At 40.4% G+C, this 19,334-nt stretch overlaps 1 protein-coding gene across 2 annotated transcripts in view; it reads right to left on the minus strand.

Moving 5' to 3' along the window:
• LOC149202551 (catalytic/ hydrolase) overlaps positions 1 to 18,953 on the minus strand; it is a 392,521-nt gene extending 373,568 nt beyond the window's left edge. The window contains exons 1-4 of one of the 2 annotated variants that reach the window (XM_089403182.1): positions 18,726 to 18,953; positions 18,535 to 18,634; positions 18,358 to 18,429; positions 1,436 to 1,515 (exon numbers count right to left, since the gene is read on the minus strand). In XM_089403182.1, coding sequence (XP_089259308.1) covers positions 1,436 to 1,515; positions 18,358 to 18,429; positions 18,535 to 18,634; positions 18,726 to 18,820 — 347 coding nt within the window. In that variant the 5' untranslated portion in view covers positions 18,821 to 18,953. Of the gene's footprint in view, positions 1 to 1,435; positions 1,516 to 18,357; positions 18,430 to 18,534; positions 18,649 to 18,725 lie in introns of both variants that reach the window. The other variant, XM_089403183.1, reaches the window with a different exon arrangement.
• Positions 18,954 to 19,334: the final 381 nt, after the last annotated feature.

Genomic DNA, 19,334 nt, shown 5'->3' on the forward strand with positions numbered 1-19,334 from the left:
AGCTGCATCAACCTCCGAAGCATCGTTACAGTCCCAACCCAAGGTGTGGGCAAGGGGCGGGGAGAAGGCCAACCCTTTGTGGACCCAGTGGACAAATGTGGACCCGGATGGGAAAAGTGAAAAATGGGGTTAAAATGAGCGGAAGGAAGTGATGTATATGGTGTCAGGAAGCAGGACCACACAACCAAAATCGAGATTTCTCATGTAGTGCTAGCCCTAAAGCTAATAGCCAATAAAGAAGATCCCACGGGACTAGGATATAAGGCTAACCACCAAATCGGGCAAAGGAGACAAAAGTACAGACCTAGCCCACTCTTTCCGCCGAATCCCCCCACCAATCCATGCCCAAAAGTGTCCATGATAAGTAAACCAAATTACTCAACTATACCAAGGAAAACTCATACCTTCGGGGTCGAGAGGCACACCTTCAAATATACGGTCATAACAGATGGGCGAGGGACCACATGGCTGGCTCAAGTGGTAGAGACAGTGGCACATCGAGCTATCTGGTGGCTGCACGAGGCTGCTAGCTGTTGGTTGAAAACCATCTAGGAGAAAAAAAATCTCCTATGATTACCACCCATGGATGGTGGGTAACAGGCATATTTTCGTGTTTCTTCCAACACATTGAATGCAACCACTTCGAATAAAATTAATTGTCGTGAAAAAATAAATATGGGCTGGTATTTGTAGATTTAACATTTAGAAGGCTGAATTTCCAGGGGGGATGAGATCCAACTTGTAGGCTTGCACAGAAGAGAGTACAAGTCATAGCCTAGTTGAGGACAAGAGGATCATCCAGTGCCTGAGCCATACAAGGTTAGGAGAGAGGAACCTGAATTGCAGATTTGGGGAAGTCGAATTTTCCAAGGGCCAAAATTTTCCAAGGGTTGTGTTTTCCAAAGGGCTGAGTATTTCCAGGGGCCTGAGATTTTCAGGTTCAATTTGCTATATAAATTCAGTAATTCTTTGTGGGCCATTTTCCCTGTAAGGGAGCCCTTATTTATTCCAAATTTGCAAGTGATAGAAGTGAAGGATAAATTAGAGGGTTTAAATTCTCTGTTATGTGATTGATTTTCTACTTGTGCTTCTGCTGGAAATCTTTATTGATAAAATACCAGTGTATTATTATTCAGCAATTTCAGAAAAAAAAAATTACTGGGTTAAATAATTTCTAGGTATAAAATATTGTTGGGAATATCAATCAGATCTGGTATTCAGAAATTCAACACTACAACTTCATATCATATGTGTGCATGATTTAAGAGTCTAAGGCCTTGTATTAAATAACTATACTTTCACTTCAAAAACACTTGTAGCTAACCAACCAAGCCTAAATATGTTGTCAAAATTAATTTTCAAGACGTGCTCTTTCCGATTCAAATAGAAATCATGACAGAAAAAACTAAAAAGAGTTCCAGAATTTTATGCATACCTGCTGACATAGGAATGGTCAAACATATGATTGATGGGCTGAACAATTAATGCTCCATCAACAGCAGCATCCTCCATGCACTAGAGAAAGGAAAGGAAAATTATATTTGCATGCATAATGACCAAAACAATTCAATGGGATACATGAAGATTAACTTATGATCATGTAGTTAAGCAAAGTAACTAGAACGTCTAAAATTTAAATCTGAATCTATGTCAATTTCATTCACATGTGAAAGTCTAAAGAGAAGTAAAGAAAAATGATAAATAATCCCATCCAAGTTGGACATAAATCAGACTCGAGGACGTTATGGAAGTAGTATGGCAAAAGTAGTTTAACAAGTGGGTTGGTTGCCCAGAAAGCTTTTCATATAACGAACATACACCATCAGCCATGTAAGATAGCTTAAAATTAACGTTGAAAAGAAAAACACTAGAACGGTTATCGAGGACCCTTGACAATAGGAAACGTGGAAAAGAGGCAATTATTGAAAATCCACCCAAGGAATTGAATGAAGTTTCTAAAAAGCTTATTTATCAAGGTTTATTCCATCCTATCTCATCCTTAATTATACTATCAACATAGAGCCATTTCTTAAACCAAGTTATCAAACATGCTCAAAATAGCCTCATTTGGTATGGTAAATACCTGGAAGCAAAGGATTCTAGAAAAGAAAGAAGCACTATTTTTAAAACATCAAACACATCATAATGCAACAACTTTCAGAAAATGCACGGAATGGAAGATGTCTTGAATTTCAAAGCATGTATGTGAGACCCAATTAGTGACTATTTTACTCTCTTTTACACTGCATTTCTTTGAAGCATTGAAAAATATCCTTTCTCAACACCTTTGTGAAAATATCCGCAAGTCAACCTTCAATTCTGTAATACAGTACTTTAATTTCTTGGTTTGGTACCTACACCCTAATAAAGTGCAGATGGATCTCAATATTCTTAGGTTTGGCTTGAAATATTAGATTCTTCATCAATTGCATTTGTTGATTATTACAATAGAGGTGTGTGGCTTGAGTTTGCTGAATTTTATATCACCAACAACGCTCTTAGCTACATTTCCTCACCCAGTGCACTCATAATTGCTTTAGACTCTTCCTATGTGGAGGATAGTGCAACATTTGGTCACTTCTTTCCAATTCACAAAATCACTTGCAATACCATGTTGAATGAGTAACTCATAGTTAATTTTCTTTCATGTATTGCAACTACTTAATTTGAATATGTATACCCAACTAACTTGAAGTTATCACCCTACAAGTGATCAAGTCCATAGCAAAAAGTATGCTTCACATGTCTTGAATCTCTTTTGTTTCTTTCCAAAGAATCTTGTACGAACATGCCAAAAGATTGTGATACAATCCCAATTGCATAACTCAAATCTGAAGAGGTTGTAGTAAATTAGATCAAATTCCCTACTCATTGCCTATAAAACATTGCATCCACTAGCCTTGAGTCTTCAAAAGTTGATAAATTCAATCTCATTTCAATATGAGTTACCACTACATTACAAGTAGCCATATTAAACCCTTTAAATATCTCTTGTGCATATTTAGTCAAGAACACGAAGATGATGTCATTAATCTATTATATGTCCACTCTTAAACATTAATGAAGTAGGACAAAACTTTCCATCTCAAAGGCCTCTTGCAACTCATTTTTAGTTCTTCAATCTTCTCTATAGTGTTACATAACAACCCCTTATCATACACACAAAAACCATTCTCATGTTATCATCAATGGGTCAAAAAAACTCCTCACATACTATCATTTCTTCTTTAGAGAGGAAGATTTAGATATGCACATTGCTAAACATCTTTGGGGTGCAATTTTCAAGAGCTTGTTTCAGTTTGAGGAATGCTCTTTAGCCTCGAGTCAACAAAGGGCAATGGACCCTTCGGTCTACCTGAAAGGTAATTTTTCCAAAACCATTTTAGACCAATGTTGAAAAAGTTGGCATTGAGAACAAATCGGCAAGGGTATTATTACCACAAAATCTAGCAGGCCTTGGAGAGGGAAACCCTACAAGACAAGAGCTAGACAAAGTGCTAACAATGGGGTAGAGGTGCAATGTCATCTCAGCCAAAACCCCCTACTCTTTACGGACTTTCACCGATGGGAGGAGTCCTAGTAGGAGGGAGCTCATTTAACATAGATATGCTTGATATAAAGCACAAAGCGATCCAGCTAGAGTTCATTCAAGAGAGAGACTCAACAATTATTCAAGGCTTCAAAGAAGCTAAATGCTCTAAAAGAAAATCCCTAGAAGAGAAGACACGAGACCAAGGGTTTCAAGATTTTTCGATGGTGATAGGTATTCACAAGGTCAAGGCCCAAGTGAAAAGGTTTCTTACAATGATATGCAACTAAGCCAAGGCTCATGAAGCCCCAAGAAAGTCCTCAAGTTGAGGGGAAAAGAGACTAGGGTTTCCCTCTTAGAGCAACACCTAGGGCAAGAGATTTTATGGATGAAATTTGAGTGGATGCCACAAAACTCGTAGATTAGGTAGCCTAGACCCTAAGCTTGATGTTTAGGCTCTCAAACCACCAAAAAGCCTCCCTAAAATTTTGCTGCAAGCCCTAGATTTTCGCCCTAACCTTAAAAGAACCAATTTTAAGGAGAGAAAGGTATAGATAAAATTTAGGATTGATCACCAATGACTTGGATAGTGCCTTGTCCTTCAAGAATATGGACTCAAGGATGAGATAGATAAGCTAGATCCTTTCTAAGGATGCTAAAAATTGATGCCCTAGGTATCAACTTTTGCATTTACCCACTGCAAAAGAAAAAAGAGTTTGGTGGAGAGATTAAAGATTTCCTCAACTAGGAACATTCATTGCATGTCGTACAATGAATAACATATGCAATACTCAGCTAGATAGCCTTTCAAAATTAATTTTCATCAATTAGGGCGCAAAATAGCATAACCTAGAAGCAACAATTCCATACATTAGACAATTTCAAGATAGAAAATCTTCAACAATAAGCACTTACAAGGCACCATGTCAATAATAGTATATCCATCCACTATCCAAAGAAGTAAGCTCCAAAAAAAATCAAACATAGCTTCCAAATATCAAAATGCATCCAATAGATCTCCAATAGCCAAGAAGGAACAAGTCCGAAATTCTTCTAATGAGTTGAATTGTCCAAGAGATGATGATGAGAGACTAAAATGAGCTCTCATCTTATGTGTTCATAAATCTTTTGGGGATAATCACATTAGAGAAAGTTTTGTCGATGCATTTCGAACCATTCGGTTTGGTTCATCGTCAGGACAAGATGGAGAATCAGATTTGGGCATCAAATTAAATAAGTAGAGTGATGTAGAGAAACAATTACTACTAACGGCTAAAGGTCAATCCACTAAAGGTCAAAAATAAGGAGTCAAAAGAATCAATTAAAGTCAATTAAAATGGGACTAAATCAAAAAAAAAAGGTTAAAAATAAAAATAAACAAAGAGCTCTCATCTATTTATACATGTCCAATCAAGTCTAATATTAATCTAAAGCCCCTCTTAGTTGTCATGGAGGGAAAAAACTAAGTGTGGTTACAAGCCAACCACATAGCCAATGTAAAATTATAAAGATAAACCCATAAGAGGATCTAAATGCTAATGTCATCATTGCATGGACCTGTTGGACGCATGCCTTGAACTCTCTTTGTGCCAAAATGAGTAAAGAGGGCTCCCAAAATCATCTACTAAGGATTGGCTCCTAGATATCTATGCAAATCATCTAGTCTCATCTATTTATACATGTCCAATCAAGTCTAATATTAACCTAAAGCTCCTCTTAGTTTTCATGGAGGGAAAAAACTAAGTGTGGTTACAAGCCAACCACATAGCCAATGTAAAATTATAAAGATAAACCCACAAGAGGGTCTAAATGCTAATGTCATCATTGCATGGACCTGTTGGACGCATGCCTTGAGCTCTCTTTGTGCCAAAATGAGTAGAGAGGGCTCCCAAAATCATCTACTAAGGATTGGCTCCTAGATATCTATGCAAACCATCTAGTGGACCTCAATTTTGTGTTTGGGGCACAAAATGGGTCTCATGGGTCTCTTGGTGATAGAACATCCTGTATCTACTCCAACATTGAGGGCTCACATGATGATGCTAGCCCTCCCATGTCTCAATAACAATTCAAACCTCATCTAGGCCTCAGATCAACTACCAAAACCCATATATATTGCTAAATCAATTAGGGGCACATTGGTCCAAGTGCATCATCTCATGAATAATGTGGGGCAAAGTGCAGACTGTTGAGGGTGTTGAAAGCGCCCATGTAGTGAAATGATGCTTTGCAAGTAATAGGAGTCCCATGGCTCTCAACGCTTCACCTGTAGGGTGTCATATGCTCCTCTAGTGGACTTAGGCCCCAATTAAGTTGCCCAGCCCATGATGAAACCACCTGCCAATCACACATAATGTCTAGTGTTACATCTTCACCATCAGGGACAATTAATCATTAGTGAATGTAAGTGAACCAAGCTTGTTAGTCAAGGGCATATTGAGACTTCATATGGGGCTTCTCTTCCAAATTTGGGGCTTTAATCTCGAAGTAGTGTTACCTCCCTAAGTAGAAGTGGTTAATAAATGATCCTATTAAGTGTTCCCAACCCCTAAGGGGAAAGACAAGTCCTTGGTACATCCTTCAACTAATAGGCAGCATGTAAATGATGATCAAATCGATGGGAAACAGGGGTCTTAAGGCCAGTGCCATGGGTACAAGGATAGCAATGATGAGGGATGTCCACATATTGGGCATATAGATGTGAGGAGGGAGCAATCGTGGTTACATGAGTTATCCCAACCTTTGTTTTTCCACTGTTCTTTATTTCCTTTTGCCTTTTCTTGATTTTTCTTTGTATTGCTACTTGGGGCTCCAAGAAATGAGAGCATGTTGTAAATGATGTATAGCAATTATTACCCCCTTGAGGTGGGGTATTTCATCGCCCACCGAGGGTTGGGATCTACATGGGTTCCTTTATGATGTGAAAGGGGCACTCATGGACCCAAGGAACCAGGGTGATGGCCATAATGATAAAGGGTAGAGCTCATGTTTAGCTTTTTCCCATGTGCTATATTAAATGTCTCGACCATCTTTTGTATTTTATGAATTTTTTATTTTGTTTCTTGCTTGTGGCCATTATACGCTTTTAACTTTCTTTTAGCTATATCAACCTCCCGGGAAATGTTTCCAAGCCCGACCCAGATATGTGGACAAGGGGAGGGGATTGTGTCAGTGCCTTGTGGACCCAGAGAAGCAAAATAATGAAATAGGGTCTGTAATGTGCGGAGTGGAGTGAAAGATGTGGAACAGGAAATTGGGACCATGCTACCAAAATTGAGGTTTCCCAAGTAGTGCCCTTCAGGCCAATAGGGAAGATCCCACAAGACTGGGATTGAAGATTAACCCCCCATTTAAGATGAGGGAACAAAACCACGCTCAAAGCCCTTCCTTCTTCAAGTCACCCAATAATCCATGCCCAAAATGCCCAAATGAAAATAAGCATAAGCACCCGATTGCACAATGAAAAACATACCTTTTGAGTCAGATTTCCCACCTTCTAACATATTGTCTCAACAAAAGGACGAGGAAACATACAACTGATACAGGGAGCAGAGATAAAGTGGCACATCACATCGGCTACAAGGTAGCTCTCAGGGGCTACTAGTTGTCTGTTGGAAGAAGATGAATAGAAGGAATGCTCTTCTAGGGGTACCCACTTTTGGTGGGAAACAAGTACGAAAACTGAAAAAATCATAACAGTCGAAAAAAAAAACTGGTAAAAATAGAAAATGTTAAAATATCCTAAATCCGCCTATCTAAATAAATCAAATCTAGTTAATTGTTGGTAATTTTAACTTTTGCATGTAGTGAAAAATGAGAAAAGCAATCACACACAATGCACAAATATTTCTACCCTTTTAGATCAGTTCATCATTCAAAATTATCTTCAGAACTTACAAGAGCTCCCTTATAGGGAAAAATGGCTCTGAGAATTAATCAAACAAACAGCAAACCTGAAAATTACAATTTGCACGAAAATCGAGGCAGCCTACCCTCAAATATGTATGCTTGTACAGAACCATACGACAATACGGCCTAATTTGTTGTGTTGTATGGCCACTCTTTTCCTTGCTGCTAATTGGCTACCTATCCTTGTAGAAGACTGGCTACCTTCTCCTTGTTGAAATACTGTTGAAATCATCGGCAATAGTTGAAAATCAAATCTCTCCTAATGCCCTCCTTGGCACACACATCCTTGAAGGCATTGGAGACATATTCCCCACCATTATCACTCCTCAATACTTTGATCTTCTTCACAGTCTAGTTTTCTACCAAGGTCTTTAAACTCCATGAACTTGGAGAAGACCTCCTCCTTCTTCTTCATAAAGAAGATCCAAGTTTTCTGAGAATAATCATCTACGAAAGTAACATAATACTTGTGTCTCATAAGTGATGAAGAAGAGAAGGGCCCACATACATCTGAATGCACCAACACCAAAATCCCTTTGGCTCCGTCATCTCGGCCCTAGAAAGATAACTTGGCATACTTGCCAAGTGTGCACCCTTTGCACACTCCAAGTTATTCAAAATTGCATGTTGGTAGTCCTATGGCTATTTGTTGAAGAATCCTCAACGCCCCATGATGCAAGTGTCCAATGCACTTGTGCCAAAGTTCTCCCATATCACTTCTCTACTCACTACCTGCCTTGTTGCTCAAGGTTGTGCATGTTTCAACCTGCAATATGTAGATATTCTTCATCCTCACACCTATCTTCTTCACAGATCTAGAAGCTAAGTGCTTGAGGTAACCCTTACCTCTGCTGAAGATGACATCATAGCCCTTGTCCTCTACGGTTGTCACTGAAAAAAAGTTCTTCTCCAACCCTAGAACATAGAGGACATCTCTGAGATGGAAAGGATTACCTAACTCGCTTTGAAAACTACCAGTACCAACTCCCATGGTTTCGTACTTGCCATCATCTCCTAGCTCAATCTGAAACTACATGTCCTTATGTTAAAATTGGCAACTAGGGCCAAACTCCATGTGGGTCACCTCATTTATGGCAGCTGATATTTTTCCTAGATTCCTCTTGTCAAGAGGTGTAGGATTGATCTAAAGATCATTCGATTCCGACAAGTATTTATGGAGATATGAATTTATTTGTATTTACTTGACAAATTGTCAAGGTCGGCGAGCAGTTAAATGTGTGGCACACATGCCCAGTGAATCATATAAATACAAGAGAGGTTGATTCATTTTCTCATCATCTCATCTCACTCGTTCTTCTCTCTCTCTCTCCTTAGCTTTGGGTTATACAAGGAGCAGCTCATACGTGGGAAGAAGGAGGACGCATTAGGGCAAGGAGGATGCTAAAAGGAGGACGCAGAAGCTGCTGAAGGTCTCTTTGACCTGCGTTGACCAAGCGTTGACTCATCAAGGGTGTGGTTTTGGTGTGGCTGCAGATCTTGGCACAAAAATCGAGGCAATCCGTCCACAGGTTTGACCAGCGTTGACTGCCCTAGTTTTGGGCAGCAGGTTGACTTCAGTCAATCTGACTATGTTTTTGGGGCTGTTCAAGGGTTGTTTCTTCAAGTTGTTCGAGGGCTAGTTGACCGGAAATTGACCATGCATATTGGAGGTCAATTTCAACTCGTTTGACTTTGTTGATCTAGGGTTTGCTGCTGCTAATATAAAATTATAGAATTCTGATTTTGTACTATTTCTCTCTACTGAACTATTGAAGATAAAAGAAGATTTGATCAAAGGGTTTCCCCGCATTAGGGTTTGTCCCTAGCTAGCTGCCACATCTTGTGTCTCTTGTCTTGGCTTGCTTTATGTTGATCGTTTAATGTTCTATCTGCACTTTACTTAATGTATATGTGATTGCTAATTTGTGGCTAATAAGAAGAAAATAAGTAAACTGCTCTAAGCATAGAACATACCATAATTTAACACCTTCTCCTCCAGCTGGCTGAAATATCTCTTATTCCCAATCATGTGGAAGGATGGTCCGAAATCAATATACCATGGGTTGCTTCCTACTAAGCTTGCCATGAAAGCTATCAATGAGAAAATTTTCTCGAACTGAGAAATCAAACCCATCTACCACAACTGATGCAGCCATATGACCCTTATTGGACCCCTTCTTCCAATTAAGACACTTAGTGGCATAGTGCCAAAACTCATAGCAATGGAAGCACTTAATCTTGCTCAAATCCTTCTTCTTCTTCTCACCCTTCTGACTAGATTCGACTTTCCCTCTACTCTTCTCACCCTTGGCTTTGCTACCTTTTCCTGCCATGGCAAAGTTCTCCTTGTCCTTTGTCTTAGCTACTCTCCCATCTCTCGTCCCTCTCTAGATTTCTTCTTGGACGTAATCACTCCATAGCCTCTCCCATCCTCGTAGATTTTCTCTGCCACTGACTGCATCCTGGAAATTCTCCCAAGACTTATGAAGTCCTAGAAGAGCGAGACTCACAAGGTTATTGTCTGGTACAGTCACCCCCACACCACCTAGCTCATCCCGAACCTGAGTGAACTTCGAAAGATATGTGATGATGGGTTCTCCTTTGCTAATCTGGATATTTCTTAGCTTGTCTTTGAGAGCAAGCTTCCTGGCATCACTGGAACCTTGATACATATCTAAGATAGCTTTAAACATCTCATATGTTGTCTTCTTCCCATGGATATGAGGGATAATATGGTCTTTGACCCCCTCAAGAATGATCGTCCTTGCCTTGGTGTCATTCTTGTTATGTTGTCTCAATTGTTGGGGATCTTGAGGTGGAACTATTTGATTCTTCACAAATTCTAGCACCCCATTATCTTCCAACACCATTCATATATGCTCCATCCATGACCAGTGATCTGCCCTTAGTCCTTGTAACGTCATCCTGCTATCCAAAAATTTCTCTTCAAAACTCTAACACAAGTCGCCTGCTTATACTGTGCTCTTCACTTACTGAACAATTTGGTGTTGGTCTTTATGTTGAACTCTACTCTGATACCATGTTAAATTTCCACGAAATTCTACAACTTCTTAGATGAATAACTAAAAACAAGATAAACAGATACTAAAACCAAATTTACTTTCACCAAGATACAGAATTTCTTAACTTATAAGCAGCAGAAAATAATCGAGAGGTAAAAACACGATCACACAAATTTACATGTTTGTTTACTTAGGAAACCCAAATGGGAAAACCTACTTTCTTTGTTGTGATATTTTATTGATTGAGCTTGAGCAATTGAATCTTTACAAGGCAATCTGTCTCTCTGAGAACACACGTGTTCTCCTGCTAAACTAGCTTGGACTCACCCTGCAAACCCTTCATCACTGCTCCTAATCCTTTGTGCACTTCCTATCCCTATTTCCTTGCGCACTAGGCCTATCTCCCTGAGCACAAAATCTCCTATTTTATAGCACACTAGGCTCATCTTTTTGTGTGCACTTGGCCACCTATTTTGTAGCGCAAATCTACTCCCAAAACTCGTGCACTCTTGCTCCTCAAGGATACGCACAGCTCAACAAAGAATTGTTCTCACAAAACTTGTGCACACAACAATGAATAATCCTTGTGCCTTTGCCCTTCCTTTATAGATTCGATCCATGATTCCATGCTAAATTGCAAGGTTCCAAATGGAAAAATACAGTAGATAACAGAAGCCAAGAACTAACTACATCTATGCAATTCAAGCATGCACAGCCATACACAAATAAACACTAAAATGTGGGCAAAAAGTCTAAGCCATTGTATTAATATAATAAATTATGAGTAAAATAATTGTGATAAGAGAAACCTGAGCTTGCTACATCAGGCAAGGCCAAACCCAGGTGTCAAATCAATGGCTACAAGTGTCGAAGAAGTTCCCACAAAAAATTGCGCCTTGCTTGGTGTACACTGTAAACCACTACTGCAACTAGAAACAAACCTGTATTTGACCCCTCAAAAGTGCCCAGAAATTTCTGCAATTTTTGCTAAAGTCTCCCCACCTAAAACCCACAAAAACCCAGAAAGGGTTTGGGCAAATTTTACTAACCACCCAAGACCCCAACTTTAAGCTCACTCCTCCCAATTAGCTACCAATTAACTACAAAAAAATTATGTTGTTTGGGACACCAAAACTCCTCCAAAAAATTCTGCAAAATTAGGAGCAGGCTCCTTGATGCTAGGCCAACAAAATGCAAAAACGTTTCAGGTTGATTCTGACCTCCCAGAGTTACCCAATTTTGTGTTACGCCCTCCTTTGTTGGTTTTGCGTCCCCCTCAAGCCACTACTACAATTCTAGTCTCGATTCCTCCCCCAAAGACTGTAGAGCTCCCTATAAAATTCTCTCGGAAGATGAGAGTGAATTCCTCCTCAATCCTTGCACAACCCAGCTAGCAAACAGCCCCACGAATTTCAGCCCAAGAAAGGACTACACGAGCCCTAGAAATGTCGAAGTTGGTTTTCACTGGAGCAACAATATCCAGCCCTAAAACTCCCCATGAAGTTTGGTCCAATATCAAGGAATTTTCTCCTAATTTCTCCTGCTGAGATTCCTCTTGCAGACCCCAAAACCAAGTAAAACGAATTCAAGCATTGCGTCCTCCTAGAGGTTCGAACTCGCTAAATTATGGCTGGAAATGACCCGCAAACTCCAACAATCTCTTCTCTAATAAGCTCTGAAATTCTCTCCAAGGGTGGCACTCTAAGTCCACCGAAGAGAGAGCTAAGATCTCCGTCCGAAAATCTCCTTGTGCTAAGTAGCACTGGTAGTCTTGGCTAAGCAGCTCAAGAGTACTCGAAATCAAAAATTCAATTTGTCAAAAAGCCCCCAAAATGGTGCCTCTTCCTTCTATTTATCTTTGTTGCCCCCCCTCTCTCCTTGTGGGCTCCACCAATTCGACCTCCTTTCTCTCCCTTCTTCTCCCTAGCTCGATTTTCCTAAGGGGTTCGAATTCCCCCTTTGGGTGGCCCCCACATCCCCACTACCAATTTAATTTTCTTTTTCTCTAATGTTGGTGGCCTCCATTTCTCCAAAAATTAAGTGGGGACTCCCTCAACCCACTTTTCCTAAGTTTTACATGCCAAAACATTCCCAACGCCCAAATTGCAAAAATGGAAATTCTTCTTAACAAAATTAATTTAATTGGGGACATTACATAAATTAGGGTAGTTCAAATAATTAACAAGAAGCGCGGGAATTAGGTTTCTGCCGAGAGATCGCTCTGCAACTAGGGTTCCAAGGTTTCGAGCTCTGCTGCACGGGCCGTGACAACAAATATTAGCGGCAAGATGAGCGATCTGTCTGGTTGGAAGGAAGAGACCTCTGCATGCAGTGGTTGCAGGATCCAGAGAAAAAAATGTTCAGATAAATGCGTACTCGCGCCATATTTTCCGCAGAGCGAACCCCAGAAGTTCAGATCGGTACACAGAGTGTTCGGACATGGCCGCGTCGTCAAATTACTACAGGCCGCCGCAGCAGCAAACCCTTCTCCTTTGACGGAGATTTCTGGAGATGCACAGGCGAGGCCGCCATCACCAAAGGCCGTTGTTGTTCCGGCTAATGCGGTAGAAGCCGAAATGTGGAAGCAGGCATTGAACAAAACTGACGAAGCAGTGGCGAAATCTGGCGCCGATTCAGAGGCGGGAACCGAGCTGAGTTGTGTTATCCATGCACAGAGAAAGGGAATAGTCTCTGTTTTCAATCCCACAGCCAACGCTGGAAGATACCTGCTCATCCCAGGTGCCCTAACTGCAGATTTTAGGCTGCACTTGAAACCTATTCCGGAAGGAGCCTCTGTCTGCGTCCGGGTTCTATTGCCAGGTTTTCTGGCAACTACGCCATCAATGACTACACTGACATTTACCCACGGAGCTTTGTGGACAATAGAAAGGAATCTGCAGAAGAACCAGAACCTAAATCGCTGGTGAATAACCCTCCCTATCATCGCCATGGTTCTAAGAAATCCTGGACCTGTTGGAGCCGGGTAGCAGAGGCCAGATCTGAACCAGATCTGCATGAAGATTCACATGTTTTCCAGATCCAAGTCAACCTCTCGGGCAAGACAACAATGCAATGGGCACGCGCAACGGATCTTGTGCAGGACCTCTTGCAAAATCTTGAATGCCGGCTAGGGATCCCCTCATCTTGCCTCAGACTGATACACAAGGGTAAGCAACTTATGAATACCCTTCCTCTTTCCTATTACAGCATTCAGAGGGACGCCTCTATTGTAGCTACTTTTCGTTTGAGAGGGGGTTCCTTCAGGCAGACCTCCTCTGCCCCTTCTTTCTCTTATAAAGAGGTTGTCCGCAAAGATGCTACTCATTCACAACCCTCTTCAACAGCAGGCCATCCATTTGAGGCTCCAAAGCCTTTTCTGGTAGATAAATCAGAGGACATTCCTTCCATCAATCTCTCCCATCCTGGGATCGATGATCGCTATCAACTTTTTGCAGAATCCGCACTTGTATGCAGATTTAATGGGTTATGGCCTCGCACATCAGATCTATACCAATGGATCCATACCAACTGGACTAAAAAAAGCCAGATATACTTATGTTCAAAAGGATTCTTCATTGTTGTTTTTGACCGAGATGAAGATTACCAGAAAGCCTTAACGTGAGGCCCTTGGTTCTGGGGCTCGGTTGGGCTTTTTCTTACTCCTTGGTTTCTAGACTTCGACCCTTCTACAGTTGTTATCACCAAGATTCCCATTTGGGTCAGGCTGTCGAACCTTCCGGCGCATCTATGGCATATCTCGGTCTTCATAGCCATTGCAGACACTTTAGGACGCTACCTGGCTGTAGATTCTTCTCGGAAGGCAAATGGGCTCTATACCTACGGTAGAATCTGTGCAGAAATAGATATTAGCAGAGGACTGCCGGATCAGATTAATCTTAAGTATGGAGATTTCCATTGGACTCAAACCTTGGATTACGAGAATACAGCCTTCCGTTGCCGCCATTGTCATCAAACAGGACACCTCCAAAGTACCTGTCCCCAGTACCTCGACAAAAAGAAGAATCTGAAGCGCAAGCCCAAGTCCAAAAGTTGGAATTCCTGTGTGCCTCCTCCTCTTACGGACGATTCAGATTCCTCCAGTTCGGATGAGGAGGAAATTGTAGCAGATGGGCAGAACGTTGAGATTCCGCTGGAAGCTCCCTTGGACGATCCGGCAAACCCCTCCGTCTCTCAGATATCCCAGAAACGTTCTCATCTTACTTCGTCCTCAGACTCTGATAAGGATATTCCGCCGCCAGGGCAGATTAGTCTTCAACTTGTTTCGGCTCAGCCAAACTCTACTGGATGGGTCAAAGTAAGCAAGAAAAAAGGGAAAAAAAGTCGTGTGATAGTAACAGCCCCCTCAGGGTAATTCTCTCTGCTAAGTCACAGTTCTTTGTTATTCCGTGCTCTCTATAGTCCTCTCCTGGTTCTTCGCCAAGGAGCAAGGTGGAGCCTATCTCCTTAGGCTCCCTTGCTTTTTTGCTTCGCTTGCATGCAAGCTTGATTGTACTATACTCTTCTTATCTTAATAGAATTAGTCTTTACTCAGAAAACAAAACAAAACAAAAAAACAAAAAATTAGGGTAGTTCAAATTTAGAACTCAAGTGGTTGATTAACAAGTTAACTGAGAGTGAACTCTTTCTCTCTCCAATCAACACCGAAGTCACAACTTGTCCTTCCTTCAATCAATGACTAAAGTTCCAACTCGTTCTATCTAAACTGGCACTCCCACCCAATCCTGTAGTTCAACTAAAGAAGGCTCCACGTAATTGATCCTCCAACACTACACATGAACTGAAGTCTAACTCATGAATTCGCATCATTCTAAGAGAAAGACAAACTCGTGGCCTTTCTAGAAAAGGCACAAGCCAAAAGACCTTCACTCGCTACAATTTTCAACAAGATGTAGCCAGAAATAGAGTAATGCTCCATGAGCATGTTTTTGGTTGGTGGCCTTCCTTAAACCACCACCAACAAAAGACTTCATTTTTTGCTACATCAGTTTGCAATCATCTATAAACCATTATTAAGGAGCACTTCCAGCAACAAAAGACTTCAACTTCTAGCCAAATTCAACACTGTTCCAAGAACTGCATCAAGCTTTAGTCCCAGAGTTGGTGGTCATCCTTAAACCACCACCGGTAGAGACCTCGAGTTCTCTCACCTCTTTTGGTTTGTGGTCTTCCTTAAAAGCCACCATTTTAGAAAGCACATTCAGCCATTGGTTGCCATGCATTTTTGCAATTTTGTATTTCAGCTCTCTTCTTGGACTCATATACACCCCTTTAGATTAAGAGGAGGAAAGTTGGGCACCTAATCCGTAAGGGTTGGTGTGCAAGAAATCCAACAGTCCTGGAAGTCCAAGGGACCTCTTGGAATATGAAACTAAGGGTCAATGACAATGTATTAATATGTGCATCTTTGTGAATAATAAGCATCACACTCGTTATCTAAATTTGTCAATCATTTGTGTGAGTTTAACAATTTGATATGAATATCCCACATTAACTGTATTTTTTATTATTTAATTATTGAAGGGGACCTTTTGCCCTTCCTTCGGCTAGCTTAAGGCTTTTAGTCCAGAAAATTAACAATTTAATGTAAAAGAAGTTGAGCACCTTCACTATAAATAGAGGTGCACTTCCTCTCATTCTCTCATGGTTTGGATAGGGGGAGAAATAGCTTAGCAAGTCTGAAATTACTGAAAATTTTCTTGTTTCCTAATTTTGGCTATGGAGAAATAAGTAGAGTGACCTTTGGAGGATTTTGTTGGTGTATAGTCTTCTCATGGATGAATATTGGTAGATCTTGATGGATGCATGATGACTTGAGTCAGTGTTCTTTCTTCATTTTGGTTATGGTTATGGATGATAGTTATTAAATATTCACCGAAGTGTTGCTGGTATTTCTATCTTATTGTCCCTCTTGAACAAACCCTCTATCAAGCTCTTTTGAGAGGAACTGACTATAGAGCTCACTCCCTTATCCCATCTTTGAAGATTGTAGGACAACAAACTCTAGGAAACACAAGTGGGGTCTGCCCTAGTCTTTGAACGTAAATCCACTCCATTTCTCTTCAAGTGTGTTGATCCTTGACCCCATATGCCCCAAAAAAATATTGGCAAGCTATGGTATTGATCTTCTATAGTCCATCACAATTTTCTTTTATAGATCCTTTATTACATTTTGCTAGTGTTTATTCTCCGAAACCACCTTGAAATTCATTGATTGTGTGTGTTTAGGGATCTTCCATTTGAAATCAAATTTGGAAATTACCCTTAAAAACCCTAGCAATCATGTCTTCCAACATAAAACTGTAATTGTTCAACTCTTTGATTAGTGGTAATGGAAGTAGAACCCTTGGGGGCTGTTAACTTGGTTTGATTGGGCCATCATATCCCTAAGTCCACTACAGAGGACCCCCTTGAGCTATAGGAGAGTCGACTAGAAATGAGAGGAGAGTTGGTGAGGTGATAGTGGCTCCCTCCTAAGTACACAGGGTCTCGCACTTGAGCTTGTGGACTTTATCTCGATAAGTGTAGGCTTCTTCTATAAAAATTCCTAGGCTACCCAGTTTTCTACATAAATAATGCTCCAATTTGAATCATTCACCATTAATGTGGGCTAGTGGGGATTATAGTGACTGATTTAATTAAATACTTAAATGTAGAAAGTATTTACTTTATGGTTTGAAAATCTTATAGATAAATTATATTTAGATGTTGAACTCTTTCATATCAAGTTGACATATTATAAATAAGCTCATATATAGTAAATATTCCAGACGATTTTAGATTCAAGAAGGAACTGCGGAAGCACATATAGTGAAACATTATAAATCGTTTCGGCAATTCCTGATACCGCCATTCTTCACTGTCATCACGTTAGAATACCCTTCTAATAACCATACCTGGCAAATTTTGAGATGGATGACTTCATCGATGCTCCCACATCATTTACGATCCCTGTAAGCTATAGATATATGCAGAATGTATATCAAGATAATCTCGATACATCTTATAAGCGGGTTGTGGCCAACTACACCAAAACACTTGCAATGCTGAGACCGTGGTTCACAACCCCTCGAAGACATGTGGCCTTACCGTCACAACCCCTCGAAGACGTGTGGCTGCTTTAGTAAGGCCAACAGAGTTACCTGCCACATCCAAGACTGGGTGAAAGTCCTGGTGACCTTGATGGCCAAGGGATGAAACGTACCTTGAAAGACAAAGTGAAAAACCTAATGACATTGATGGCCCACGGAGACATTACAACAGGCAGCGCCAGGTACATTTTGAAGGATTAGGTGCTTCTCAGTCATGGCATCCAAGGTTAAGGTAGAGCCCGTGTCATTAGCAAAGGTCCAGTTACTTATTAAAAATAAAAACAAAATAAGAAGTACAATGTTCATTGAGAGCTGTGATGGGCCGATCAAAGAAGGAAAGAAGGGATAACTAGCTTATTAGCAAAGCTTAACCCTTAAATCCCTAACCGGTGAGCCAGATACTTTAACAATGAAAACTCAACCAATTCAAAGAACCTACAAATGCCATTTACCAACCAAAATAACTGAGGACGTTCATTGTTGCAGCCTGCAGGGAATAATGGTTAATGGTGAGTGAATTAGGGTCTTCATTTCAAAAAGGATCATGAGGTACAATGGAGCTTCGATTAACATAGGACCATTTCCTATGGAATGATCAATCAAACAAATCCCAGTAACATGATTCGAGTTTTGCTCGGGAGATTCTAATTACAATCTTTAGCAGAGTCTCTCGATAACTCCTGACGATCTACTCTAAGAATCCATCTGAGCATATATGAAATAGAATCCAGTTTGTTTCAGTATGCATTCAACTTCGGTAAGCAAGTAGTGGGTAACGATTTCTCGCCTGAAGCAGAAAATCCTTGCTTCCATTTAGAGATGGCTCTTGACCGGGGAAGTATGGATACCCAGAGGACGCCTGCCAAATGAAAATTCGTAATTAATTAGCCCATGAAAAAAAGGAAGCACAGCTTCATCTAAACCATATAATGCAGTATGAATATGAAATGGCTTTTGGTCTGACCTCTTCCCGAGAAGCCCAAACATGTAAATGAGAATCTATGACTTTAGACTTGACTGCTGTTGCCGATGCCATTGCCACGCACCGCAATCTTCTTGTGAAACTAGAAAAGGGTAACTGTACGCCCTTAGCGTGATATGTATCCAATTCTAACCAATCCAATCCAACATAGCAGAGAATGATTAAGAAGTTACCTCGGGAGGCGGGACAAGCGCTTTGCAATGAGAAAATGTGAATTGAAATGGAAAAGAGGGCAGCAACGAGAGAGGAGAGCTCCCTCTTTCAACATCTCTGCACGTCAAACGAGCCTAAATTACTCTCGATTGTAACACCTTTCTTCAAACGTCATTCACAATCTCGTTTTCCCATGGGATTCTATCCGCTTTGGATTTTAGCACATTCTTTCCATCTTGCCACTAATTTTAAACCAGTATAGTAGTGTTGTAGTTTAGTATCTCCTTTTTATATAAAAAATAATGATAATAATAATTAATCATTTTATTGATAAATTAAAATATATATAATATTACTATATATATAGTGATGTAGTCTATTAATATATTGTTAAAGCATTTTTAAATGTTAAGTTAGTGGTTCAACTTGTATTTGGGTGTTATTTTTGGACATGACCATGATGTATTCTCAACAACATAATTTATATATAAAACATACTTTAATATAATTATAAATTAATTGGAAAAGTTGTACCCACGCACCTGTGGCTTCACTGAACAAGGAGCACGGCTAGAGTTTCATTGTCTGCAGTGAATTCACATGACCTGTTCATTTGTGTTGTCGTCCTC

Source organism: Pinus tabuliformis, chromosome 2_1 (genome assembly GCF_031772625.1).
Source record: "Pinus tabuliformis cultivar Carrire ecotype Pingquan chromosome 2_1, CPIR1, whole genome shotgun sequence".
In the NCBI taxonomy this organism is placed as follows: Eukaryota; Viridiplantae; Streptophyta; class Pinopsida; order Pinales; family Pinaceae; genus Pinus; species Pinus tabuliformis.